The sequence below is a fragment of the Delphinapterus leucas genome, chromosome 2 (assembly GCF_059928025.1).
Source record: "Delphinapterus leucas isolate spDelLeu-1000000601 "Yukka" chromosome 2, BTC_Dleu_Yukka2, whole genome shotgun sequence".
NCBI lineage: Eukaryota > Metazoa > Chordata > Mammalia > Artiodactyla > Monodontidae > Delphinapterus > Delphinapterus leucas.
In genome coordinates this window covers 84,297,928-84,325,609 of record NC_143130.1, presented here as the reverse complement: position 1 = coordinate 84,325,609, position 27,682 = coordinate 84,297,928, and the positions used below count along the sequence as shown (strand labels likewise).

The 27,682-nt window shown below is 48.0% G+C and overlaps 1 protein-coding gene across 1 annotated transcript in view; it reads right to left on the bottom strand.

Moving 5' to 3' along the window:
* The window catches only part of ONECUT1 (one cut homeobox 1), a 31,120-nt gene extending 7,106 nt beyond the window's left edge, over positions 1 to 24,014 (bottom strand). The window contains exon 1 of the mRNA XM_022579531.3: positions 22,719 to 24,014. Within this exon, the coding sequence (XP_022435239.1) occupies positions 22,719 to 23,823 (1,105 nt within the window). The 5' untranslated portion in view covers positions 23,824 to 24,014. The remainder of the gene's footprint in view (positions 1 to 22,718) is intronic.
* Positions 24,015 to 27,682: the final 3,668 nt, after the last annotated feature.

Sequence of the window (27,682 nt, the reverse complement as noted above, 5' to 3'; positions counted from 1 at the left end):
TTCAATAACAATTACCAAAAAAAGATCTGTTGTACCAAATTAAAAAAATAAGTAGGCACAGACATGTGGGCCTGGGAGACATTTATAAAGCCAGACGGACTTACAATACAACTTCTTAGATGAACCTGGGCTCACAGGACACAAGCTCAAGGCCCAGCTCTGTGGCCACTGATAGATGTGTCATCTTGGGCAAGTCCATCGCCTTCTGGAGCCTTAGTTTACCCAGCTGCAAAACAGAGGACAATGGCCTTCTTTCCTCACAGGATTATAATAAGCGTTAAATAAGATAAGCTATGCTGAAGTGATTGTTAAAACTATAAACGCTTAAGAAGTGTTCTAGATGTTTGCAAATTAATTTTCAGATCCTTCCTTTTTTCTTTGGTCAAGATGCAAGTATAAACACTGAATTTACACAGCAGGCTCAGGTCTTTGCTCTGTCTCTAGCCTGTGGTATAAACTTGGACACATGACTTGATCTGTTTTTCTGCATCCTTTCAATGAGCAGGCAGTATTCTAAGGCCCCGGCAGGCTTGAAAGCCCTGTGAGTCAATGAATACACCCCTGTAGTGTCTTTCCTGGTTTCCAAAGTCTAATATTATCGCAGTTAAAAAATTTCCAAGGTAACCTTACTGTGTCTTTTAGAATATATAGCCACTATGTTGACTATTCCATTTCACCTTCTCCATCCTTATGGCTTCTCAAAAAGAGCAGGTAATGGCTCTGCAGGGACACCAGCCAGTCCTGCAAATAATCCAGATCCACGTTCACCTGAATGAAGGCGATCAAACACAAACTCACATTCCTCACAGTTGCTTCGACCTCATAAGCTTTAGAGATTAAAACAATACCAACAGCAACTACCACAGACCCTGCGAACAGTTATGCATTTGCCCTCCTAGGACGCTGAGCCATTAAACAATAGGTACTCTATATTTTTACTAGTTTCTACTTTTTCATTAAAAATGTAGGAAAATTTGCTTAACTTGCTCCCTGAGGTTCTTGGCATATTTGTCCCAGAGTTGGCTGCTTCACATAGGATGGAATTGTGGATTAGAAGAGGCTGTCTTCATGGGGGCAGTAGTGTATGTTTCAACGTGCCCTTATGGAAGGAACGCCAAGGGTCCAGGTAGAATGAGGGTGTACGTTATATTCCCAGTCTATGAGGGAGGAAGGTTCTGTAAAAACACTGCTCTAGTTGTCAAAAGTTTAGGGTTCTGGCTCTGTCATTAATTAGTTGAATGGCTGGGTTAAACCCCTTAACCAGGCTGGGTCCAGCTTCCTTAACTGTATAATGAAGGGACTTGACTAAATAACTTGCAACCCCTTCTAGGTGCAGCTCTATGACTTGATGTATGTAAAGTCAACATGACTCCAGAGGGAAGATGTACAGTTCAGATTTCTATGTCATAAATGGGCACTCGGAGAAGTGTGAGCGTTGAACGGTTCACTCTAGCTGGCCCCTCCCGGGCCCCCTCCCCCCTTTTGTAAGGCCATCCCTGTGCCACCACCTCCTTCTCCCTCCTGGCAGGCAGTGGGGAGAGAAGACTTTTGGGACGGAACACTTGCAGGTGAGGTAGGAAAGGGAACAAGACCTGTGTGCTTAGTAAACAATACTACCAGGTAAGACCCGAAAATTGAACTTCATGAACTGTAATCACAATTTGTAAAGGTCCTTTAGAAAATTTTCACTGATCTTAGTTATACTGAAGAGGAATATGGAGAAATGTGTGTGTGTGGTGGATGCACAGACAAGTGACCGGGGAGCCACAGTATCTGCTAGAATAAGATGGGGATGCAGCCAGATGAATGGTAAGCCATGGGTCTGTCACTGTAGAGACATTATTTAATTTTAGCAACAGCTCTGTGAGGCATCGAATCTAATAGGAAATTTGGGAATTTAACCTGAGGAGAGGACAGTTTGGGCCTCAGGGCCTGGATGGTGAATCCTAGAGAGGCAGGATGAAAGGCCTGCGCGGGCGGGGCTGAGACAGAGCCAGGCCTGGGTGATTCAAATCACATTTATTTGGTGGTCTGATTCTGAGGGACTGAGGAAGGAGACTGTATGCCTGCAGCTTCCCCAATCACATGTGGCTTCTACCCTGAGAGTCCTTGCACTATGGCCGTGTACTTCCTCCATACAACTGCTCCAGCGTCTGCTGTCCTAATGTGATTGAGGCGAGGTGGGCCAGGGAGCAGTAAGGGAAAGGGCTGGGATTCCAGGGCATGGTGAAACTGCCCTGTCATCTCAAGGGGTCTGCTAGTGACGCAGTGTCTTCCCCCGAAGGCCGGTGCCAGTGCTGAAAACTGCAACCTGCAGGGCCAAGGGCTCTTGAACAGGTAAGCCTGCGATGTCCCAAGTCACTCAGGGGAGGTCCGGCCTGGATTTGGAGGAGGCGGGTCCAGGCAGCTGCTAGGGCCCTCAGCTCCTTTGCTGCTCCAGTGCCTCCAGGGAAGGTAGGGTGCACTGGGAAGGCAAAAAGCACATTCTGAAATTCTACCCAGATTCCTGACCAACTTGGTAGTAACATTCCTGCACACCCTGCTCTGGGGAGCTTGGGGCTTCGGGGACAGAGAAAAAGGATAAAAAAGCAGCGGGGCCAGAATAGGCAAATCCATAGGGACAGAAAGAAGTTGGTGGTTGCCTGTGGCTGAGTACGTAGTGGGGGGAAATGGGTGGGACTGCTAATGGGTATGGGGTTTCTTTGGGGGGAGATGATAAAAAGGTTCTAAAATTGATTGTGGTGACGGTTGCACAGCTCTGTGAGTATATTAAAAACCACTGACTTATACTCTTTAAATGGGTCAATTGTATGGTATGTAAATTACTTCTTAGTAAAACTATTGAAGAAAGAAGTAGCTGGGCGTGCATACAGGGTGAGCCCTCTGCTCTCACTTCCCACTTGCCACCGAGAGGAAACCTCTTCTGGACTGGGGCAGGGACAAGGGGGGTTGCTGTTCATGTCTACTGAGCCCCCAAACACTGTCTCTTGACAGCTGAAACTGCTTTTCAAAGTAAACTCTACAAGACAATACATGTTCGTGGAGGAACAAGCATGCAAATAAAACAGATTTCAGTAAAACAAGAATGGAGGAACCATGGAAGTGAACGTGGCAGGTTCCCAAGCCCATTTTACAGGCCAGCACCCATCCTGTGGAGATCACAGAGCCAGTGGGTGGGCTGCCACAGCTTCAGGATTAGAGCTCAGACTCCAGGAGTGCTGGGTCATAGTGTTATCTGCTTTGCCTTGAGTTACTGTGCTGTCCTGTGCATATTTTTATAAGCCAGGCCCCCAGTTGTTTTGTCAGCTCTTAAGCAGCAAATTTGGAGAACACAGTATAAAGTACAATTTGAAAAGCTACTCCAGTGAGTTCTAACTGATATGGCCACGGGCAGCCTTTACATGGGAAGGGAACTCCTGCACAGACTATCTGGAAACAGTGATGCCCAGGAGAGGGAGGTGGGGCCGATACAACCTGCTGGACACAAGCTAGCTTTTCTGGTATCTTTGACTTTGTGGGTAGCTCAAGCACCTATGGAAACTCATCTGGGCATGAGTGTGAAAGACCTAATAAAAACATGCAAAGAGCAGACGTTCTTAGTCAAGAATGATCACTATAACTCACCCCTGTACCTTGCTTTATGGTACTTAAATCACCTCCATTAAACCTTCCCACGTGATCCCCACAAAACTCAGGTGAGGTAGAAATGGGTATTATGTCTTTTTCTGTAGGCGAAGAAACAATGTCAAAGAGGTCAGGAGACTCGCCTATGGGCACGCAGCTGGCTCATTGGGTGACCTCCAACTCCACTGTGCCCTGGAGGCAGATGTCAGCAAGGTGGACACATCATGAAAACTCTCCCCAGGATGGTTACACGGGCAGGAGGAGCTGGCCATTCACTGTCACATGCACACATTTTCCTGGGCACAGGCCCAAGCTTTTTGAGACTCACCAGAAGACATGACCACCAGACCCTTCCCTCCTCGAAGCTCTTTCCCTGCATTGCAGCTTCAGAAAAACCGGTGGGAAGAAAAGCTGCTGCCTCGCACCTGCTCCTTCAGTCAGTAACAAAAGGTAATGTGGCTCTTTGATGAAAGGTTGGCTCAGGAATTCTGATTTTTAAATTCCTAAACTTCTGTTAATGCCTGATCCATTGGGGTTTTATCACATCAGTCTCCCTCATCTTAAAGAGCCCCTCAATAGTTTGGGCTATAATAATAATAATTGGAAATATGTGATATCGATGCCCTAGTTATGATGTTGATTCTGCAAAACAGTCAAAACAAATGGCAGACCTGATGAATTACATGCTTATTATGCATTATTATCTCATGCAGGCCTATTGTGAATTGTAAGTCTTAGCTTATTGATCCCATTTCTTTAATTAATAGCCATATATAACACTTTATAATATTCACAGCAATTGGAAGTTATAAAATGGAACTCCTTAAAAAATAACCTACAATTTTGACTTTTCGCCAAGTCATCAGACGTTTTTCACAGTTAATTTCAAATTAGTGGTTTTCCTTGTTTGCATTTCTGGAAAGTCATCTGTAGAGTCAATTGTAAATGCTGTTCTCCCAATGACACATGTAGTATACAATTGGCTTCACAAAGGTCTCTAGTAAGCTTGAGAGGAAAGCCCTTCTTGGCTGCTCCATTAAGATAGTCAAGGACCTTGACCCTCTGACCCCAATCACCTTTTTCACTTCACTTCCCACAACTGCTCACCCACCATCCACACTGAGCCACACTGTTCAGAAGTCAGTCCTAAATACATTATGAATGTTCACACCTCTATTGCTTTGCTCAAGCTGCTCCCTCACTCAGAATGTCCTTCCTTCTCTTTCTTGTCCCTATGTAATTAAGGCCCAGCTCAAGCATTTCATTTTCTATTAAGGCTTCTCCATCCCCTCTCTCATCTGGGGTGAATTGTGGTCTCCTGTACCCATAGTGCTCCCCAGATAATTAGTTATTACCTACCCATCTCTCTCACTAGGAATCCATGAGTTCTGTAAGAGTAGACCATGGATTATTTCTTTGGCATACTCAGCATCCTTGTTGGATAAATAAGTCAGATGTGGCCCCAGAGAACATGGGGAGACATCCGAGACACAGTCCTTTTAAAGTCCCCAGGTGATTCTAACACATAGGCTAGGCTGAGAACCACTATTCTAAATTAGTGCTTCTCAAACTTGAGTGTACAAACGAGTCATTTGGACATTTTGTTAAGGTGAAGATTCTGATCCAGCAGGTTTGGGCAGAGCCTGAGATTCTGCACATTTAACAAGCTCCCAGTTGCTCACTACTCAGTTGCTGGTCCAGGATGGCACTCTGAGTAAACAGGGTCTAGAGTCCAGAGCAGAAATTGTAAGGCGTGGGTCAAATACATCAACATCACCTGGGAGCATGACGGGGAGGCTTGTTCAAAATGTATATTCCGGAACCCTATCTTATCCCTACTGAATTAGATTCTCTGAGAGAATGGGATTCAGAAACACACATTTTAAACAAGTTTCCCAGGTAATTTGGAATAAAGTTGGAGGAGATTCTGTCATTAACTGATAGAACTTCCTAATGCCAAGGGGCAGAGGGGCGGCTGCTGTGGAGCTGGAGAGCACCCCCTCTGGCAAATGAGGGTACTTCACACCCATGCCTCCCTCTTCCTCCTGATTATGCACCAGGCTGGCAACAGAACAGAAACAAATAACTGGGGGCTTACCTTCTTTTACATCACACCTCCACACACATGCTGACAAAAGGACTGTGATTAGTCTGCACTGCACCTGTTTTATGGTTGCTACATTTAGGATCTTTTAAAGTATTATTTTACATAATAACATGTCGGCACAAAGGCACACACACACACACACACACATATCACAAACCTGTTCTGCATATTTCAGGCTGTGCTTCTCAAACTTTAGTATGCTTTAGAATCATTTAGAGAGCCTGTAAGAAGACAGATTACTGGGCTCTTCCCCTGAGTTTCTGAATCAGCAGGATTTCTAGCAAGTTCCCAAGTGATGTTGGGGCATATGAATGGGGGAAGAATTGAAAATGAATGTTACAGAAAAATTTTTTAGCAGGTTTGTTTATTTTACAGGTATGGCTGAAGCAATTTTGAAATTATTTTAGATGTATTTTAGGATTGAGCAAATGAGTAAGTGTGTGTGTGTGCTGGGGGGTGGATATGTTATTGAGTGCCAGGGTTCTCACTGTAGAGGAAGGGACACACAATTATGGAATGAGGGTAGGCAAGAAGAAATCCTATGGGGATATATTGCAATTAGATGTGGAGGTACTTGTGCGAACTCATGATTTAAAAAATATGTATGTAAGCATGTTTATGTGCACATGTATATTATATATGTATGAGTGCATATGTATATTTGTGGTGTGTGTGTGTGTGTGTGTGTGTGTAAATATACATGCATATTTTTCCTGGATTTTTCTGAGGAGGCCAAAAAACAAAGTCATGCTACTAGCCATGAGCACAACTAGTGACCAGGCCTTCTTGGTCTCTCATACCATTCCCCACCAGAAAAAACCAGGGCTCATCAAGGAAAGGGCAGATTCTAGGGCTGGGACAGGGTAGGTAACAGATGAGCTTGGAACATCTTATTATGATGCCAGAAAGTAAAAGAAAAAAAAAATGGAGGAGAAGGAGGAGGAAAAGAACGATGGAAACAAGTCACAAGAACAGAGGAGCCAGATTAAAGGGGCTCCCACTGTCAAATGTGAGACAGCTTGAGCACCAAAATAGGTAAGTACAGAACTGAATTAGAAACCATTGGGAGAAAAGGAATGTGTGAATCTTATCCAATAACAAATGGATAAGTAAACGAGAGAGAAGGGGCTCTTGCTCACAGAAGAAAGCTGAGAGCTGACTGTCAAACAAGGCAGGAATGCCGGAGATGGAAAATCATTTTGAAGCCGTCGTGATAAACAGGTCAGGCAAGAATCAATAGATGCTAAATCTGTGGGGAACTCTGATGAAGAGTAGGATATCTGCATAATCTTAAAGTATCTCCCCACAGACTGCTTATTAGCTGTAAGAGAGAAAGAGAAAAAAATATGTGATTATACAGTGGAGAAATTAGGCAACACCTCGACCAAGTGATCAGAATTAACTCTCCAGTTAAGTGGGAGACAGACAGACTTCATGGGCCTCCAGATGTGATCGCCAGAGAAGGACACACGTCACCCATGCAGCTTTCTGGGCAAGAAAGCACTGCCTCAATCTCATCACGAGGAAACATCAGATAAACATAAAATGAGAAATATCTTTTTTTTTTTAAAGTGGGGACTATATTCTTCAAACATTTCGATGTTATAAAAGGTTAAAAAAGGCTGTGGAAATGTTTAAGATTAAAGAAAAGAAGAGATATGAAACTTAATCCCAGACTGGATCCTCTCCTGGAGAACAATGCTGTGAAGGACATTACTGGGTCAACGGACAAAAGTGAACTGTGGCTACAGAAGGGAAGGTTCATACTCGTGGAAATACATTCTAAAGTATGTAGGGGTGAGGGGCCATGATGTATGTAACGTACTCTGAAACGGTTCATGAAAAAAAATTCTGTGCATTTGAGAGTGAGAGAGAAAGAGAGATTGAGAGAGAGAGAGAGAGAGAGCATGCATGTGTGCACAGATGATAAAGCAAATGGGTCAAATGTTAACAACTGGTCAACTGGTGGGTAAATGGCTTAAGTTCTTATTTTATTTTTGCACCTTTTGAAAAATTTGAAAAAAACTTCCAAATAAAATTTTCTTAAATCATGCTTTTGAATAATATTTAATGACACTGAGATCAATTTGACTGTAAATTCTTTATTTGTGAAAAATAAAAATTAAAAATATACCTTATTTACGTAATTTAAAAAAGCTAGAAGGAAACAAACCAACACATAAACAGGTATCATCCCTGGGTTATGGGATTATGGATGATTTGATCCTGTCGTATGTTTATAGTGTTTCATATTTTCCAAAGTTATGAGAGAAAAATTATTTTTGAAAGAGGAAAACAAATATTCAGAAAAGTTCTGCATATGTTGCTGACTGCTGTGCCATTGACTGATAATAGCAAAAACAAAACAAAACCAAAAACTTGAAATCATTGAAATGTCCAATGAAAGGTTGTTGGAGAGGTTATGTAAATTATGATGCTTCTGAAATATTATATAGTCATAAAATTTATGTTTGCCCAATCAATTTATGGACCAACCTAAGCATCCAAAAATAGGGGATTGGTTAAATTATAGCATAGCTGTAAAACATAAAATGTGCAGAAAGCTTTTTGATCCAGAGCGCTCCAGGAGCAGAGGGAGGGCTTTGACCTCTTTGCTGTCTTGCAAACTGTAAATACCCTATCTATACATATCTGCTAAATGAATAAGTGCTACTGGTGAGGTATTTGGGGGGGGGTCAGGAATGGTGGAATTACCAGGGGGTTTTATTGTCTCCAGTTTTCTTTTATGTATTTTCAAATATTCTATCATAAATTTAATAACATGGGATTTTTAATTTAAAAAGTTATAATATAGTATGTATGGATCATCTCATTGAGAAGAGATTGGAAAGATATTCACAAAAAGGGGGTTATCTCTGTTTGGGGGTGTTATGGGTGATCCTTGTCACCTTTTTTCTTGATTAGTAGTAATAATTTTACAAAGAAGTTATTTTTAAAAGGCACTGGATCATCATTAAAAAGTCTACAAATAATAAATGCTGGAGAGGGTGTGGAGAAAAGGGAACTTCTTGCACTGTCGGTGGGAATGTAAATTGGTGCAGCCACTATGGAGAACAGATGGAGGTTCCTTAAAAAACTAAAAAAAAGTTATCATATAATCCTGCAATCCACTCCTAGGCATATATCTGGGGAAAACTCTAATTTGAAAAGATATATGCACCCCTATGTTAATTGCAGCACTATTTACAATAGCCAAGACATGGAAGCAACCTAAATGTCCATTGACAGATGAATGGATAAAGAAAATGTGGTGCAGGGGCTTCCCTGGTGGCGCAGTGGTTGGGAGTCCGCCTGCCAATGCAGGGGACGCGGGTTCGTGCCCCGGTCCGGGAGGATCCCACATGCAGCGGAGCGGCAGGACCCGTGAGCCATGGCCGCCGAGCCTGCATGTCCAGAGCCTGTGCTCCGCAACGGGAGAGGCCGCAACAGCGAGAGGCCCGCGTACCACAAAAAAAAACACAAAAATGTGGTGTAGATATACAATGGAATATTACTCAGCCATAAAGAAGAATGAAATAATGCTATTTGCAGTGACATGGATGGACCTAGAGATTGTCATATTAAATGAAGTAAGTTAGACAGAGAAAGACAATATCATGTGATATCGCTTATATGTGGAATCTAAAAAATGATACAAATAAACTTATTTACAAAACAGAAATAAACTCACAGACATGGCAAACAAATTTGCGACTACCAAAGGGGATAATGGGGTGGGAGGGGGAGATAAATTAGGAGTTTGGGATTAACAGATACACACGACAAAATATAAGCTAGATGAACAGCAAGGAACTGTTGTATGGCATGGGGATCTATATTCAGTGTCTTGTAGTAACTTATAATGGAAAAGAATCTGAAAAAGAATATATATTTTCTTCATCCCTGCTGACAATGGCAGGCAATCCGACCCTCATCATCTATTGCCACCCTCCTAGCTAGTCCCCTGCTGCTGCTACTTCTCCTATCGGCTCACACAATGCTACCTTTCAAAAGCACAAGCCTGACAACTTCACTCTACTAGAGGTCACAACTTCCTTCAGCTCCTGCTGTCACAGACCCAAGTCCCTTGGATGGCACAGGCATACAAGGTACTATGTACTCTCTTTTCAGTCTTCTTTCCAGTCTCCTCCCTGCTCCCACATAACTGTTTTCCTGCCTATCCCAGCACTCATCAAGGACATTGTAAGTATTTGTTTCCCCGCACACGTCCTCCCGTGAGCTCCTCCAGGATACCGCACATTGTGCCTCTTTTGAGCCCCAGTACTTAGCCCAGCGCCCTTCACATAGGAGGTACTCCATCAGCCTGAGGGCAAATGAAGGAAAATGCACCTTCTGAATGATGTAATATGACCCTCAGTGACTTGAATGGGCACATGAATTTCCTAGGGATCTTGTCAAGGTGCAGGTTCAGATTCAGTAGGTCTGGGGTGGAACCTGAGAGTCTGCATTTCCTAATGTTCTGCTGCTGGTCTGGGGACCACACTGAGTAGTAAGGACCCAGAGAACAGTAAGAGTTTTTCAGATGGAGGAGAGTATGGATACAATCATTCTTATAGGAATATTGAATTTTTTTAACATCTTCATTGGAGTATTATTGCTTTACAATGGTGTGTTAGTTTCTGCTGTATAACAAGGTGAATCAGTTACACATATACATATATCCCCATATCTCCTCCCTCTTGCGTCTCCCTCCCACCCTCCCTATCCCACCCCTCTGGGTGGTCACAAAGTACTGAGCTGATCTCCCTGTGCTATGTGGCTGCTTCCCACTAGCTATCTATTTTACATTTGGTAGTGTATATATGTCCATGCCACTCTCTCAGTTTGTCCCAGCTTACCCTTCCCCCTCCCCGTGTCCTCAAGTCCATTCTCTACATCTGCATCTTTATTCCTGTCCTGTCCCTAGGTTCTTCAGAACCAATTTTTTTTTTTTTTAGATTCTATATATATGTGTTAGCATACGGTATTTGTTTTGCTCTTTCTGACTTACTTCACTCTGTATGACAGACTCTAGGTCCATCCACCTCACTACAAATAACTCAATTTCGTTTCTTTTTATGGCTAAGTAATTAGGAATATTGAATTTTTGAGGGAACTTTTAACGTCAAAAGAGATAAAAGAAGTAAAATATTATATAATGATATAATATATATATAATATATCATTAAAAAATAAACGTAAAGCTATGGAACTATAGGTTATTCCAGAAAAAGGGTAAAATAAATAACAAAGGGGCAAAAATATAAGTCATTTGCTCTTAAATTCTCAATATCAATATTCTTTTTTTAATAGAAGTATAGTTGATTTACAATGTTGTGTTAGTTCCTGGTGTACAGCAAAGTGATTCAGTTATACACATATATATATATATATATATTGATTTTCAGATTCTTTTCCATTATAGGTTATTACAATATATTGAATATAGTTCTCTGTGCTATACAGTAGGTCCTTGTTTATTTTATACATAGTAGTGCTCAATATCAATATTCTAATTATCAACTTGGAGTTATAGTAGAATCACCTGGGAGGCTTTTTAATCAGCATATATTTTCTTGCCACCTCTCTGCCACCAACCTGATTTGAGGAATGTGAAACTCTCCACCCACCCCTCCCACTACAAAAAACTACAGCCTTGGAGAAAGCTTTTGTTACTGATGGGAAGGCATCATTTCACTCAGCTGTGCTGGGGAAGAAACAAGCTTCCAGCTATACAATAATTCGGATCCAAGAAATCTTCTGCAAAAGGGTTTTACCCACGGCATCCACACATGCTATTGTTCCCTCTGCCTGAAAACCTCTTTCCCCATTTCTGACCAAGTCCTGTTTTTTTTTTTTTTTTTTCCAGAGCTTCAAAACTATTCCTTCATCACACCCTAAACCGTTCCTTCTTGGCACAAAAAAGCAACCAAGCTATTTGTCTCTCTTCCCCACTAGACTATGAGCTCCAAAAGATTTGTTTGTGCTCAGTACATCCCCAGTACTGAGCACAGCACTGTCATAGCTGTACTCAAATGAAAAAAGAAAAAACCACTCTTTCCATATCTAATGAAATTTCCTCTTTCACATCTTATGCCCTGTCCACAGTTGGCCAGATATAATTCCTACGAGAGCTGACATTTAATACAGGGCTAAGAACTGTGTAAATGACAATTGAAATGTCCTGGGGTTTATTTGGTCCAAGTTGTTCGGGTTGGGGAACCAGACAGAAACAATCTTTTTCCTCCCCAAAGTTAAAATTAAATAATATTTACCTGTTACAAAACATGTATATTTAAGATAGGAAGCACAGGAACTAAATGAACACTGGTGAAGGCAGCACCTGACAAAAGAACTAGAATATCTGCTGTCTGTGAAGCTACAAGGGTGTTTTCTCCTTTTATCTCTAGCCTTTCCCTACTGGAGGTACCACTCTTAGGAACTTGAGTTTATTATTAACTTGTTTTTTCCACATACCTATGTATCTCTAAACAGTAAGTTGTTTAGCATTTCTTGCTTTTAAGCGCTGTAAAAATGGTATTGTTCTGGTGTGATTTTCTATAGCTTGTTCTTCTTTTTTTTTTAAAAAAAAGAAATTCAACACTGTTCCTAAGACTCAACTATGCTGTTGTGTATAGCTGTGGCTCATTCATTTTCATCACTCCAATATACTCCTGCATTATATGAAGACATCACAGTTTATTCCTGCATTCCTCGTCAGTGGGCATTTGGGATGTTTCTGGTTATTTGTTCTTAGAAGCAACGCTGTTACAGACCATCCTTGTACTCATCTTCAGGAGCACCTGTGAGCTTATCTAGGGTATATACCAAGGGGTAGACTTCGTTCAGCTGTGGGTGCAGGTTTATAAGCCAAATTATCTTTTGAAGCAACGGTGGCAATTTACATCCCCACCAGCAGTGCATGAATTCCTGATGATCCATATCCTTACCAACGCAGGTATTGTAACCTCAAGCTGAAATATTTTTGTGCCAGAAGGCAGTGCTCCTGACTGGAAAGGCTCTTTCCTACTGGCCATCTGATAGGAGAGCCTGATCTGAGACTCTGCCCAAGAGATGGGTGCCAGGGACTTACACCTTGTTGAATCCTGACTTTGGGACAGAGCATTAAATTGAGAAAAGAGACTGTCATGGATACACAGTCATCATAGAAGGCAATCATTCATAGAATGTGCGATCTGGAAGGACCCTAAGGCCAAATCCTTCATTCTACATTTAAGGAGACTGAGACCCAGAAAGGTTAAATGAGAAGTTCTCAGAGCTAATTAGTACAAGAACTTGTCTCTGGGGCTCTCATTTCTTAGTCTAGAGCTTTTTTTTTAAACATGTTTATTTGGTTTAGTAATTTAAGGTAACACAATCTAGTAAATTAAAAATGACTCCGTAAATATTCAAATACCTGCTAATTTATCTTTAAAAGGTAGTTGTTTGACTTCCGTGACTGATGAATTTGATAACTTCAGCTTCTTGTGAAGTAAACAGTAATACTGAATTTCAATGGGATAAATAGGAGAAAGATGCAATCTCCATAGTAACGGTTTTCAATAGGCAAATTTAACAGTATTAAAAGACACTGATCCCCTGGGGAAATTAATTCCCAATTTTTTAACGGATCATCCTCATCCTTGGATCATCCCCCCAGGCAAATGATAGGCGTGGGCTTAAGAAGCCATTTTATGAGGAAGGCCAACTTCAAATGCAGTGAAATTTCAATTCATCCTCCTCTTCTGAGTACTCAAAATTAACCTATCGTAGGAGGCTGGGAACTGTTTGTGGATATTATGGCAAAAGAGCCTCAGTAATCCGATGGTATATAATCTTAGACGCCTTTACTTGTGAATGTCGGAAAACTCTGAAAAGAGATCAGTTTGCAGCTGAGGTACTTAGTGCTCTTCAGAGTGTGCATAAGAAGCATGATGTGTACAAAGGAATCTGTCCCCACATACGAAGCAGTAAAAATGCAACTGGGGAGGGGGGGAAGACTGCCGAATAGGAAGGGTGTCTGTGTGAAGGAGAGTGGCTTCGAAAGCCTGCAGTGGAAATCTTCATCCTGGAGCTGTTTCCTACAGGGACCCCTCCCTCCACCTCCCCTGTCCAAATGCCTTGCTCCTCTCTACCCCAAGAATCCATTTACCATTTGAAAATATCTTTGGTTTAACAATGTCGGCAGGCTGGCAATAAAAGCTTTCCAAGAGGCATCCATCTTTTTTTTTTTTTTTTGCGGTACACGGGCCTCTCACTGTTGTGGCTTCTCCCGTTGGGGAGCACAGGCTCCGGACGCGCAGCCTCAGCAGCCATGGCTCACGGGCCCAGCCGCTCCGCGGCATAGTGGGATCTTCCCGGACCGGGGCACGAACCCGTGTCCCCTGCATCGGCAGGCGGACTCTCAACCACTGCACCACCAGGGAAGCCCGGCATCCCTCTTTTAATGTCAGGATACGACTCAGGAGCTGCTTATTGCTTTGGGGCGGGGGGCGGGCTTGGAGGGAAAGGACACCAAGTAATTTTGCTAGGAATGCTGACCAAACAATACCGAGGTACTCCTGGTTCAGGTTTTCCTCCCAGCAGTCATTTTAATCAGCACTTCCCCTATTTAATGAGCTTGTAGTGCCATTACATAATCACCCAGCTCACTGGATTAATGACGAAAAGAGGAACTGATTTTTCCAGTTGCATCATTTGAAGTAAATGTTAACTTTCTTTCTGAGTCCTTAGTTAACCGCATTAGTGTGACAAATATGTCTTTGTCTAGCATAAGTAATTAGAATTTAATCACTTTAACTGCATCTTAATTACCCTAAATGAATTGAAAGGACATTTAATAGTAAAGATTAAATTGCCTTAATGAACGATTTTTGTGACTCCATCAATACTTGAATCGCGTTAGCCACTCCTCTCACGCACTTCACCTGCAGTGAGCAGACGGGTCACTAGGTGGCGCGCTTCGCTCGTTTATTTATTTAATTTCCCCCATTGATCTGTTTTAGAAGACATCAGGAAAGAAAGCGAAAAGCATAGAGTTTATTATGTTCCTTTGATAACCTCTCTTTGGGACTACGAGGTCATCACCAGATGCAAAATGAAAGCAGCGATTTCAGAAACTGTCGATTCTGCGTACCCTATGGCATATGCAAAGGGAGATGAGAAACGCATGGGTAACTGGAAACTTGCGGTGCTTGAGGGAAATTGTAAGTTGCCCTCTGGATGATTGCCAACATATATACAGAGTTTAAGTCAATTTATTATTTTTTAGTGCAGAGTCCTAAAACATGAGTAACAGGCAAGCTTGGAATAGCAAGACAGGCACTGATGTGAAGCCAAGAAATATAACTGCCGTGCAAGTGCAGATCACAACACCAATGCCTGAAAGAATGGGAGGTTTGGGCCTTTGGGCCCTCCTCCAGGCTGGCTCCCAATGGACCAGTCCTACCCACAGAAAACATCTAATGAGATGGGTCTTGCCTGTGAATAATTGTTTACGTGAACAAATGGATGGAGAGACTTGGGTTCCGCGTCTAGCTCTGTGACTGCCTCACATTCCCTCTGGCTGCTTCCTCAAAAGAGAGCAATAAAAAGTCTCTCTTATAAGTCTTGAGTAAAAAAGAAATAAGTTTCCACAAGTAACTCTCTTTGAGAGTCCCAGAGGGAAGACACACATTCTCTAATTTCGAGACCTTATTATGCAGAGACTTTCCAGATTGGTGTTTATGACAGTGGATCAGACATTTCCACATTCTGGGTCCACTGACCTAGTGGACTTGCACCCATAATCGAGGCACAGGGTGGAGGGTAAGGGTGTTCTGAGCTTTGAGCTGGGAAAGCTGAGTTCAGGGTCTCAGTGATTTCCAGCTCTGTTACCACAGGTAAGTTATTCAACCTCATTGAACAGAGAAACAGGAAAAATAATGGTAATTTCCCTGTAAACTAGCAGCTCCCAAACTTTGCTGCACATTAAAATCACCTCAGAGCTCTTAAATATCCTAGTGCCCAGGTCATGCCCTATACTACTAATGCCAGGATATTTGAGGTTTTAGCCAGGAATCATTTTTTTTTAAAGATCCCTAAATGATTCCAATGCATAGCAAGATTTGGGAGCCACTGCCACAGACAGTGAGTATTAAATGAGAACATCTATGTGCCTAGCACAGTACCTGGCTAATAAAATGTACACAATGGACACAAACTCCTTCCTTATCAATTGACTTCCTTATCACTTGCCAAGACAAATGTGAGGGTTGTACTTCAAGGTCTGGTTCTGTTCAGCTGTTATCTTATCAAATTGTCTCACCTAAGGAGAAGAAAATTTCTAGAAGCTAATTTGTTCCAACTTTATGATCATGTAACATCTTTTGGGAGGAACATAATGGGGATGATTCTATAGCAAGACCCTGTGATAAGACATAAATTTATATGTTTTTATCAAAATAATAAGATTGCCCTGTGATTGGTCTGGTCATCTAAGCCAATCCTACAGTTTCAGAAGAAAATTAAGCTTCATTAGTATTAACATACTTGTATTAAAATAAAAGTCTGTGCAAATCTGTTGATAGAAGACAGTAATTTATGATTATGCACTAAATTCATTCACATTAGAAATCAGTTTTTTACTTTTTGCTAAACTCTGTGAGGCTGACACTTTTCATGTAAAAATAATGTGGCTTTCTTCTCCCAAAGGTGCTTACCCATCTTATTTAAATACACACAAAATGGATACTTGTTGAATCCTTTATCCAAGATTATAGGAAATCTATCCTCTAACTACTATGACTTCAATAGGACCCTCCTTCTGTTGCTACTTTAGGTTGGGGACCATTCAATTTTGCCAAGAGTGTGGAAACTGCTGTTTTCAAGGGGACTGAAATGAGACTAGTCACTTCTCATCCAATCCGTCAAGGCTCCTTGGTTGACTTAAAATAGTAAATTGGTGTTTAACTATTCCAATATATGGAATTTACAAAGAACACTGAGCACTCTTACTTGAAGGGCAAGGCTTCTAACTATGGATTTTGAGGAGCAAGACACCTGAGAACCTCCTTTTTAATTACCCACCTTCATTAGACTTGAGGATTTTCTTTCTTGCAAGGAAATCAAGAATAAATGTTACCGATATACACTGTAAGAACTATTTCTTCTGAGAACTTTGGGTAGCAGCGTCTGTTTGATTAGCTGAATTTGCCATGAATGTGGAAATGATGACATCAAAACAGCTCATGTAACAACCTCCTCAAAGACCTTGTAGATTAGAGATGACTATAGATTTTCCCCAGCACGGATCAAAGGGACTGAATTGAACGTTTTAGCTTAATGATCCAACCCCTGTCACACCCATAGGGACTCGAATTCCGATTGTATAAGCAGGTGTGCCCATGGACTCAGACGCACACAGAAAGCTGCTGGAGAGGGAGGAAAAAGATCAACCACCTGATCGACGAGGATAGGTTTGATCTTTTCCATTACTTGACTGTGCCCGTGTGTACTACTGGTGGGGCCTCACGATTTCTCATAAACTTTGAAATATTAGCTGTTAGTTTTTGTTTCCTCATCACAACTGTTCAAAGCCATCCTAGCCACCCACCAGCGGCAAGAGAAACCCTGGCAACAGGCCTGGCTAGGCCCTGTCCAGGGTCCTGACTCCGCACCAGGGCTCCAGGCCGCTAGGCCTCCCAGAGCCCTTCACCCAGCCCACCAGACAACAAACAAAGACCTTCAAGCTCAAAGCCTCAGGGCAGCCTTCTAACTCCCATCAGTTAGCTGGAAGGGGAAACAACAAAGGGAACGCTAATCCACCCTCCCTTCACTATACCCCGAGCCCCAACCTCCCATTTCAGACTGCCAGGGTCACCTTCTCTACTGTGACCCTGATAGTCTCAAACAAAAACATGCCAGCAAAAGTATAATTTGGATATAATTTCCAAACATGCATCTTGAGAGGTTAGAGTTGGGGTATAATTTGGGGGGATGGCAATTTTGTCTCATCAGTGGGGTAATACCCAGGAATTGTTTAGGAGCAAGACAGATCCACTAGGTATCCTTTTCTCCCTCCACTACACTCTCTACCTGTCAAAATAGTTTTCATTTTGAAAATCACTAAGACATCAATGTTCTAAAAACAAAGCCTCTCCTCTCCGCAGCGGGTTGAACCACAGAGGCTTTCTGGGTGCCTGGCCTCGCGGCCCGCAGGGGGCATGCGTAGCTACCGGGGAAGATGAGTTCACAAGGAGGGCATCAGTGAGGGCACAAGCTTAGCTTCCTGTGGTGCGCTGAGCGCTTGAAGATAAAGAAAGATGCAGCCTGGGCTTTGAGTTGCTTTGCTGCTACAACACAACGGTGCTATTGTTGGCACAGACCGTCCCAAGTGCCAGCTGCAAAACAGCGACGGCAGGACTGGGTCTCTACTGACCCCAATCGCCCACTGGGTGCTTCCAAAGGGCCTGGGGCTGCACCCGCTGGCGGGAGAGCCAGCCACCCTCGGGACAGGTCGCAGGGTTTATTGTCTCAGGCAGCCGTGCTCGATGCTCTGACACCAGGTCACCACAAAATAACCATCAGGCCTCCTCAAGCCACAGCAGCAGGTCTCCTCCACTCTAGTCAAACTCTCCGCTCCAACCTTCACCACGTGCACACTTCTTAACTCCATGCGCCCCTTCCTCTCCTCCCTGGGGTTTGTGCTCCCCAGTGGGGGCCGCAAGAGAGAACTATTGTTCCACACCCTCCAGGGGTCAGACATGGGCTGTGAGAAAGGCCCACGCAGAGCCTTCTGGGGATTGTCCCCAACAGCCAGACCTGTTCGGCTGGCGTGTGTGTGTATGTGTGGGCGGGGGTTCCTAGCCAACTCTCCGGGAGCACGGGCGACCCTTAGGCCTGAGTTGGTGAGGACTCTGGAACTCCTCGGCCTCCGCCTGACGACTGGCTGGCCCCCAGGCCACGCTGGGAGTAGTCTAGCATAAAGCTTCGGAGGTGGCTCTCGTCCGGGGCAGCCAGCCCCCATCGCCCCCAGGCTGCTAGGCGGACGCTGTCGGCAGCGCCCTGCGGGCCCTTTGTTCGGGCCGCCGCAGCCGGCTGAGAGCAGCTGCACTGCCCGAGAACCGCCCCGCAGAGACGCCGGGCGTGGCGGGGAACCAGTCCACTTGGCACCTTCTCCTCCGACTCTTGGGCCCAGGAACCCTTCCAGTTCCTGCATTCCACACGCCCAGTTGTGGCTTTTCTCCCGGCCCAGAGTCTTCGAGGACTGGAGAAGTGGAGTTCCCAGGGCCCAGCATCGAACTCCTTCTGCTTTGCTCCCATGGCCCAGAGAAGTGAGGGGACAGTTGAAACGTCGCCCGTTGGTATAAATATTAACAAAAAGCAAATGGACTTGCGCGGGAGCCAGTTAGTTATCAATCAACCAGGCAGCAAGGCCACTTATGGCAAACATGGCCCATGTTGGTCCGGGCGAGACTTTCTCATGGCCACCTCCTGGTCAGACTGCCCCCGCCCCACGCCCCCCGGTCCCCGGGTGGTCCTGGGGCAAATCCCGTCCAGGAAACAGGAGCAGTCCCGGGTGCTGGAGACCCGTCTGGCTCCCTGGCGCCGCTGTTGGGAGGTTTCTTCGCCTCCAGGTACCGCAGGGTCGAAGCGGCGCAGCACCCACCCCTGCCCGACCCCGGGCCTCGCCTGCTGAGTCTCTGCAGCACCCGTTGGTGGGTGTGCAGTGGCAGCTTCTTCCTGCGCCGGCAGCTCCCCTACTGAGGCCGGAGCCTTCTGGAATCTTTAATTGGAAGCTTAATCTCCCCGCGTCTTAATAGGCGCCCACGTCAGAGGCGGGGCACCCACCCACCGGCACAGCCCAGCCCCCCCTCCCCACCTGGGATGAGACGCAGCGTGAGCCTGGTTGCGCTGCACTTTAATGGGGAAGCAGCAAGTGTTACATTGAGGGAACATATATTGATTTTTTAAAGGTAGTTAATTTGGTGAGAATTTCCTCCTGTCTCCCAGCCGATGTAATTTCGTGAAGAGAAAGCGCCTCTCCAAACACGCTGCCGCGGGCGGGCGGAGGGTTTTGACCCTCCACACCAGGCTGTATGGAACCTGGGGTACCAGGAGGGCATGAAGAAGCCACTCTCCCGCTACCCAGCGAAGGAGCCGACCTCGATGGGCCTTGCCTCGCATGGGGTAGAAACGAGTTTAAGGGGTCTTTGAGTGCAACGGCGAGCAAGAGCTGCAAGTGGCACCTCCCTCCGTGCACGGGAGCTGGCAGTGGGGAGCAGGGGGCAATGTCTCACAGCTGCGTCCAACATGCCCTGCAATCCGTTTTTAGTCACCTGCAGTCAGGGCCTACCAGAGATCATTGAACGGTTCAGGAAACGGCCTCGTTCCGCCCGCCCCCGCCCCCACCACCAAATTAAAATGTTAACGGGAGGTCTTGTCGTTCTTCGGTGACTTAAAAACAAGCCTTGGCTCTTGCTGCGTAATGGGATTGATCCCGGCTGGCTCCGCACGCGCGCTCATCCCAGCCCGCCCCACCCCTTTAATGAAGTTAAAGAAAGGAAAATGGGAGAGACAACCCCGCATCCGGGTCTTAGGATAAAGAGTTCGCTGCGGGTTTGGCGCCAAACTCACGTCCCGCCAGAGTCTCCGATTTTCCTTTTTTTTTTTTTTTTTCCTCGAGGAAAAGGCCACGCGCCTCTGTCCAAAGGCTGGGCAGGACTTTCTACGCGCTGCTGGGTGCCAGGCAGCGGCCCCTTCGATAACCTCCTGGGTCCCGTGAGCCCGGGCGGGTACGCCCACCGCACGTCCCGTGTGCAGGTAGCAGTACTAGGGCTGCCCATGCGAGGAGGTGAGAGGGCGCTCGTACAGGGCAGGGCGCTAAGGCGGGTATCCAGGGCTCCGGGGTCGTCCCTGAACCTAATTTATCAGTCTGTCTTTCCAGGGGACAATAGGAGGCAGTGGGGAAGGAGAGTCATTTAAGTCCTGAGCAAGCGCCTTCAGGAGGTGGGGGGTTTGGACCGAGCTTCCCTGGGGGTGGGGGGGGGAACGGCTCTCCATTTGCATCCCCTCCCTCCATTCCCCCAGCCCCATTAACCTGCCTGTGTGTGCACTGCCTCGGTAAAAAGTCCTGAAGCCGGGCTCGAGGCTGGCGTGTGCGTGTGAAAAGGCACTACCTTGGACGCCGGCATAGGCATATCAGTCTGGGAGAGGAATAGCGTTTTCGGCCGTCCCTTCCAGAACTTCAGCTGCCCTCGGGTCTCGGTCTACCCATGGGATGGGGGCGATCTGGTGGCTGCACACAAAGCTAGAGAGTGGAATTGCGGGAGCCCCAGAGGGTACCCTGTCAACCTCTTTCTTCCCCCTCCCGTCCCCTTACCCCAGCCTCTCCTGGCTTCTGGGCTCAGGCTGCAAGAGTCCTCGTGGGGACTTTGGAGCCAACGAGCGCGGGGTTGGTCTGGAAAACCTGGCGGGGCAGAGGCTCAGACGGTGCGGAGCTCCAGCAGGGAGGCCACAAGAACCCAGACCCCAGGACTGCTTTGGGTCGCATCCGGCTGGAGTCGCAGGCTCGCGGGGACGCCGGCACCCGCTTCCCTCTAGCTTCTCATTGGCCCGCACGATGTGGCGGAGGGGGCCCTGGCCTCTTGCTTTGATTTTAGACTGTGAAACGGCTCAGTGCCCACGGCTCTGCGCGGACTGACGCTCTCTCGTTCTCCAGGGACGAATTAATGGAGAACGATCAGTTAATTAACAAACCCTCATTCCGGCTTTTACCTTTTTCTTCGCCAAGACTCAGGCTAGGTCGCCGGGCTGAGATTGGGTGGGGGTGTGGCAGCATGTACCCCAGGAGTCAATCAACTCAGCCCGGGTCTCATCAAACCGAGTCCACCCTCAGCTGCCCTTGGCTGTACCTCTCCGCTTGTCCTTCGCCCTAGGGAGTCGCTGAATCTGATTGAAATCCCCCGTGTGATTCAGGCTGGGGTCAGTTGTCCCCTCCGCCGGTGGGCCGGCCAGAGCCTTCCCCTTACCTTGGCTTAGAGAGGCTGGGGGAACTGGGCGCAGTGTCTACGCAGCGCCGCCAAGACCTTCCCGCTCAAATCGGAAACACCAGGCCCTCGGGGTGTTTGGGCCCAGAGACCTCTGCTCGAAGACTTGTTTTTTTCCCTCACACTCCCACCCCCTGCGTGGGATTCAGACGAAAATTCATGCAGAGGAATAAAACAAAATGCGAAGCGCTAAGCGAGTCGGCAGCGAAATCGGTCTCTGGGCTAAGCTAGAAGCTCCCTTGTTGCTCGGCCGCCCTCACCTGGACCTTGGCACGATCTGCCTCCCTCTCTACAGCCGGTCACAAGGGCAGAGTGCGTCCTAAACCTTAACGGAGCGTCTGCGCCACACACCCACCGCCGCGCGGCTTCGGAACCTTTGCTGGAACTCCCAGAGTGCGCTCCCCACGCTCCAGCCCCCCACCCCGCCCCGCGCCACTAAAGTGAGCGCGGGAGCGGGGTCACCGCAGCGAGTTCAGCTAAACATTGGCGGGCAGCTCCCGCACGCTCCAGCACAGCGCCCGGGTATGCGCCAGGGATACTGGCTGGCAGCACCTGCGCGCAGTTCCACGCACGCGTCGCCTCTCTCGCCCCCACAAACCTGGAGTGCCAAACCCAGAAGCGATGCACAGACCGTATCCAGCCAGGTGCTGGGATTTCTTTCCTCCTACGGTCGTGGGAGCTTCCTGCGCTGTCTCCCAGCACAAATGCTCCTCTGCAATCACCCAGGCCGCGCTGCTCAGTTCCCGGAGCCTTCCACAGCCCAATGCACTGAGTCCTGGAAGAGGCTGTCTGCTCCCGGGAGCCACGCTCTGGCTCTTCCAGGCCTAGGGACCCCCCTCTCGGTGAAAGGAGGACGGGATGAAGCGTGCACAGAGCTCTCTCCCACCCTGCCTCCTTGGGTCCCTTCAGCTTCCCCAATACCTTATCTCCCCGCGCGCCCAGCTCCTTGGCCCGCTCACCTGCTAAGCGGAGCGCAGACATGCGCTGGAACTCCGGCTCCTGCAGCCACTTCCACATCCTCCGGAAGGTCTCCCGGCCGGATTTGAGTTTGCTCCAGGGTTTGGGGTTGCGCAGCAGGTCCGAGAGGGTCCCTTGGGAGCGACAGAGCACCCTCTGCGCGAAGATGGCCTGTGGTATGCTGTAGCGCTTAAGCTCGGTGGTGATACGCTGCGCCACCTCTTTGGTATTGATCTCTTCCATCTGCCCTGAATTACTTCCATTGCTGACCTGCGCACCGGTTACCGAAGGGTTGGGCTCCCGGGCCGTGCCCAGGAGTTGCCCGTGGCCCTGGGCGTTCAGGTGGGCATGTGGGTGGTGTGGAGGAAGGCCGTTGATGGGAACCATGCCGGCCGAGGTGGGCGTGAGGTGCTGCTCCCCGTGACGGCCGAGCATGGCCGGGTGGTGGGCTTCGAAGCCATTGGGGGTGAGCATCTTGTCGGTGGGCATGGCGGCGCCCGGGTGGGCATAGTGGGGGAGCCCTTGCTGGGAGTTGTGGATGCCGCCCAGACCGGAGCCGGAGAGGGGAGAGAGGCTCTGGCCCATGCCGGCCACGTCCTTGTGATAGGGGGTATAGAGGTTATTCATGGAGGCCAGCCCGCGCTCGTCCCGCATGAGCGTGAAGCTACCGCTCACGTTGCCTGCCAGGCGCTGGTGGTGGTGCGGGTGGTGGTGGTGGTGGTGGTGGTGGTGATGGTGGGGGAACTTGTCCGAGACGGTGGAGATGGGCGGCAGCGGCTGCAGAGGGGTTAAGGTGGTGTAGGTGGTGGGCATGCTCATACCTGGGGGAGTCTCGCAGGCCATGGTCATGGTGGGGTGCAGGGGGCCGGCCAGGCTGTGCTCGGGGGCCCGGTGGTGGTGGTGGTAATCGCCGCTGCCGCTGCCGCCGTCCAGCAAGGACGCCATGCCCATCGAGCGCGGGTGCGCGGGGGGCAGGTGGCTGCCGCGGTGCGCCACGGAGCTTCGCGCGTGGGGGCTACCGCCCAGCAAGTCAGCAGGGGCAGGCACCGGCTCATGGCTCACCCCGTGCAGCTCCCCGATCGCCTCCATGGTCAGCTGCGCGTTCATCGTGATCTGGGCGAGCGGGCGGCGGACACAACATCGATGAGGCCGGGCAGAGGCGGCGAAGGGCGCACGCAGTCCGGTCTTCACATCGGCTGCTGGCGACTGCTGCCTTCCTTCCTTCCTTCCTCTCACTGTGGGGCTCTGTCTCCCTCTCAGTGTGTCTCGCCTTCCCTCTTGCCCCCACCTTCCCCTCTGCGTCCTCGGCTTTTTTTTTTTTTTAAATATTAATTTCCAGAAAGGATCCGCGCCGTTGGGCGAGCGCGGTGCCCCCAGCCCGCCCGCCCCCGGCCCCCTCACGTCCCTCTCCTTCCTAGAATTGTGAGGCCCCCGGCTCGCCTGACGCACCCCTTGCGCCTTCCGCGGCTGCTGCCTGCCCCCGCCGCTGGCCAGCTCCAGCCATGGCTCGGTTACTGTTGCAGACTCTGTGGCCGCTGTTCCGCCGCCGCCGCCGCGGCCCGCCCTCACGCCCGCCGGGCGCAGCGCGCAGGCGCGCGGATCAGCCCCGCCCCCTCAGTCCCCGCGCGCGCGGCCGGTGACGTCCCCGTACAAATGAAGGTGGGGGTCCCAGCGCCGCTGGTAAGGCGCTGGGCTGCGGGGGAGCGGTGCGCACGTGCGAGTGTCTAACGTAGAGCGCGATCTGGGGCTGCTACCGCAACCCTGGGAAACTTGGGCCCCTCTCGGCTCCCTGGCTCGGGTGGGCTCCCTTCCCAGCCCTCGGCCACACTTGCTGGGCTCGCCTGCCGGGTGGCGCAGTATGCCTAGAGAGCCATCGCCCCTCTCTCCAGTTGCTGCCTCCCGGTGCAGGTTTCCCGGGGAGCCTCAGCTGGTGTCATCACTCCTTCCACCCTGGCTTGTTTCCCGGGAGGGCCTCTGGGAGTCCACGCTCTCCCCATCTTCAGGTGCTTGGCCTTTCGAGGGGGAGGGGAACAAATATTTCAAAGGCCTTGGTCAACCTGGTGGCTGTTGACCCGACAACCTCTGTCCTCCCTGATAATTCTCTGCCCACCCTGACTCTTCCATGCTCTGCGAAGAGGTGAGCTTAGTGCCAAGAGTCCCAGCCCCGGCCATACCTCGCTGTCCTCCTCCGCCTGGGTCCTTCTCCGGTTCAGCTGATAATTAAGGCGGCGCGCCGCTTCGTGAATGACTCGGCGTGTGTGTGTGTGTGTGTGTGTGTGTGTGTGTGTGTTGAGTGCCCTGGTGGGTTCCTATGTTAACTCGTCGGTTCTGGTGGGGCCGCCGAGGCTCGGGCTGTTCCTGCGGTTTCTTCATGGCCCTCTTGGTAAAACACCAAGAGGCCGCTGCTTGCGGGAAGGACTGACGCCGGCAGGGTGGACCAGGCGCGCCGGTCTCTTCTTGGCCCGTAGGGACGCCCTCTTCCCGGCGTCCCTGCGAGAAGCCTCCAGATTTGAAAATCAATTCAGCTTCGGGCGTAATTGTTCGCTTCCCACAATCACGGTCCAATCCGGAATCGAACCTGGTCCTTGGGCCTGGTGGGGACACGTGGGGAGGCCCCCAGTGTGGGACGTATACCCGGCCGCCACATGCCGCGGCTTTCTTTCATTTACAAAAGAAAGGGAAAAAAAACCGTAACAAAAGGCAGAGCGTGTCTGCTTAGGTGCTTTCATCCCTCAGAGAAAGGACAGATGTGCCCATTGTCCAGCCCTTGGCAGTTATGACCCGGTCAGCCCGAGCCTCAGCCCCGGGCGAGTGGTGGTCACAATGGGGGACGGCTTCTCAGAACCTGGGTATATGGGTTCGGATATGGAACAAAGTGAGTGTGGCCAAACTCAGATTGTATGTTCCTTTCCTGGGGCACCGGGTCGGAGCCCACCACCGGTGTCTCTGCTGGGAATGTTCCCGACTCTAGGAGAGGTCAGGGTGGTGGAATGGTAGTAGTAGTGGTGGCTGAGTCCCTTAGGCAAAAGCTTGGGCCAGTCTATCCTTGGGGGAAACTTCTCACCAGCTAAGGCATGAGCAGGCCAGTCTCTGCCCAGGTCCCTACCACCGCCTGGGCAACATCAAGATCAAGGTAGGTCAAGGCCAGTGGGTTACTCTACCTGCCTTCCTTGAAAGTGGTCATGTCCTGAGATCGGTTAACCTGGTTGGTTTCATCACCACGGACATTCCTGTTTTGTCCAAACAATCCTATGGAGGTCCTGGAGATGGGGGTCCATCTCAGTGGACTTAGCATCAGCTTGCACAATGAATATTTAGGAATTTAAAACCTCCAGAGAGTAGAAGGTCTTTGGGAAAAATACAGTGACAAAAAGGAACTCAGAAAACAAAATTACTCTATTTAAAGTTACTCTTGTATCTACATCTCTCTAGTCATACATACATATACGCAAACTTAAAACGTATTTTCTGCCTAGTGGATCACAATATGTTGGTGGGAAGCTGAATTCTTGGCTCCTTATTGTTTCTGTTCTCATTTCTTACAACATAGAGCATGTAGCTCTTATATGAGACCAAACAACGGGTTAACGTAGAAGGCAGAATTTGAGCTAAACCGTTTGCCCCCCCATATTTTAATCCCCCTGAAGTGATCGATTTGCCCTTATGACAACTCTCTTTCCCAAAGGCAGTTTGTTAAAAGAAAGAAGTAAATACCACCAAATGCACAAATTGTTCATGGTTTTCTATTTGTGTAACTAATTAGGGACTTGATCCTGGAAACGCTCCTTCATGTGAGGCTCTCGACTGAGCCCCTGGAGTCTACCTGAAGAGGGCTGGGATCAGGTGAGCTTAACTCCCTCTGCCCCCCCGGCCCCACCCCACCCCCCATGAAAAGGGGGCCTGGTTCAGTGCTGGTCCCTAAAGGAGTAGCCAAAGTAAAAATCTGGATAAGTATTGTATATGGTGGACTAATGTGAGTGCAGGACTTGCTTGGGGAGTTTGCAAATCTCCCTAATCTTTCTTGGCTGTTCATTCCTTTCATTTAACCTTTGTTTTCTTGTAGTTGACTGAATTGCAGTAATTTCTCAGAAACATTTTATTCTTATTCAATGTCTTGGAAAACTTTCCTATACTAAGAATGTATGATGGGTGGGATGGATGCTCTTAGGCCTAGTTAGGGTGAATGCACATGTATGCGTGTGTGTGTGTGTGTGTGTGTGTGGCGGGGTGGGGGGGAAGGACAGGAGGGCTAGGATAGCTTTTTGTCATTTTGTCCCTCTCTCCCCTTCCCTCTTCCACTGCCCAGCATAACATCAGGTGCACTATGGAGGATTAAAGAGGCCAGGGAGGGGTCTCTTGAAATTACTCAGTGGGTCTAGTGTATGTGATTACAGGATACTGTACAGTTCTTTATCACAGCCAAGAAGCCTGAAGGGAGGGCTCATTGTCAGCTGGTTAGATTTTGAGTAGCTGCAGGGAACTTAAAGAAAAAAATAATGTCAGTCACCACCCCATTTCATACATGTATATATTTAAGAAAAAGGGAAATAAGACTATGGGCTGGATGCTTGTGGCTGGCAATGTTTTCAGTGTGGAAACAAGTATTTTAGACTACTTATTTTGTAGATGTTGGGGTGCTGCTGGTGGTGGTGAGACAGGTGCAATCCTTCCTATGCTGGGTGGGCTAGAGCTTGCCAGGTGACCCCACTAGGCTTAGAAAAGAGAATGAGAATAAGGTCTTTCCTCCAAATGCTGGCCACACAACGTTCTTTGAGAACCTTCCGTGAGTTTCAGAGTTACTGCTTTAGTGCTTTTTGTGAGTAACAGAGATGTAACATATGGCCCAGTCCCAGTTTTCAGGACCATTCCAAAAAACTGTTTCTAGCCCCTCTGAGCCATCAAATGCTAACTTCCCATTTGTTGACCGCACAAACAGCAAACCTGGGTGTCAGGGAAGATTCCCTCA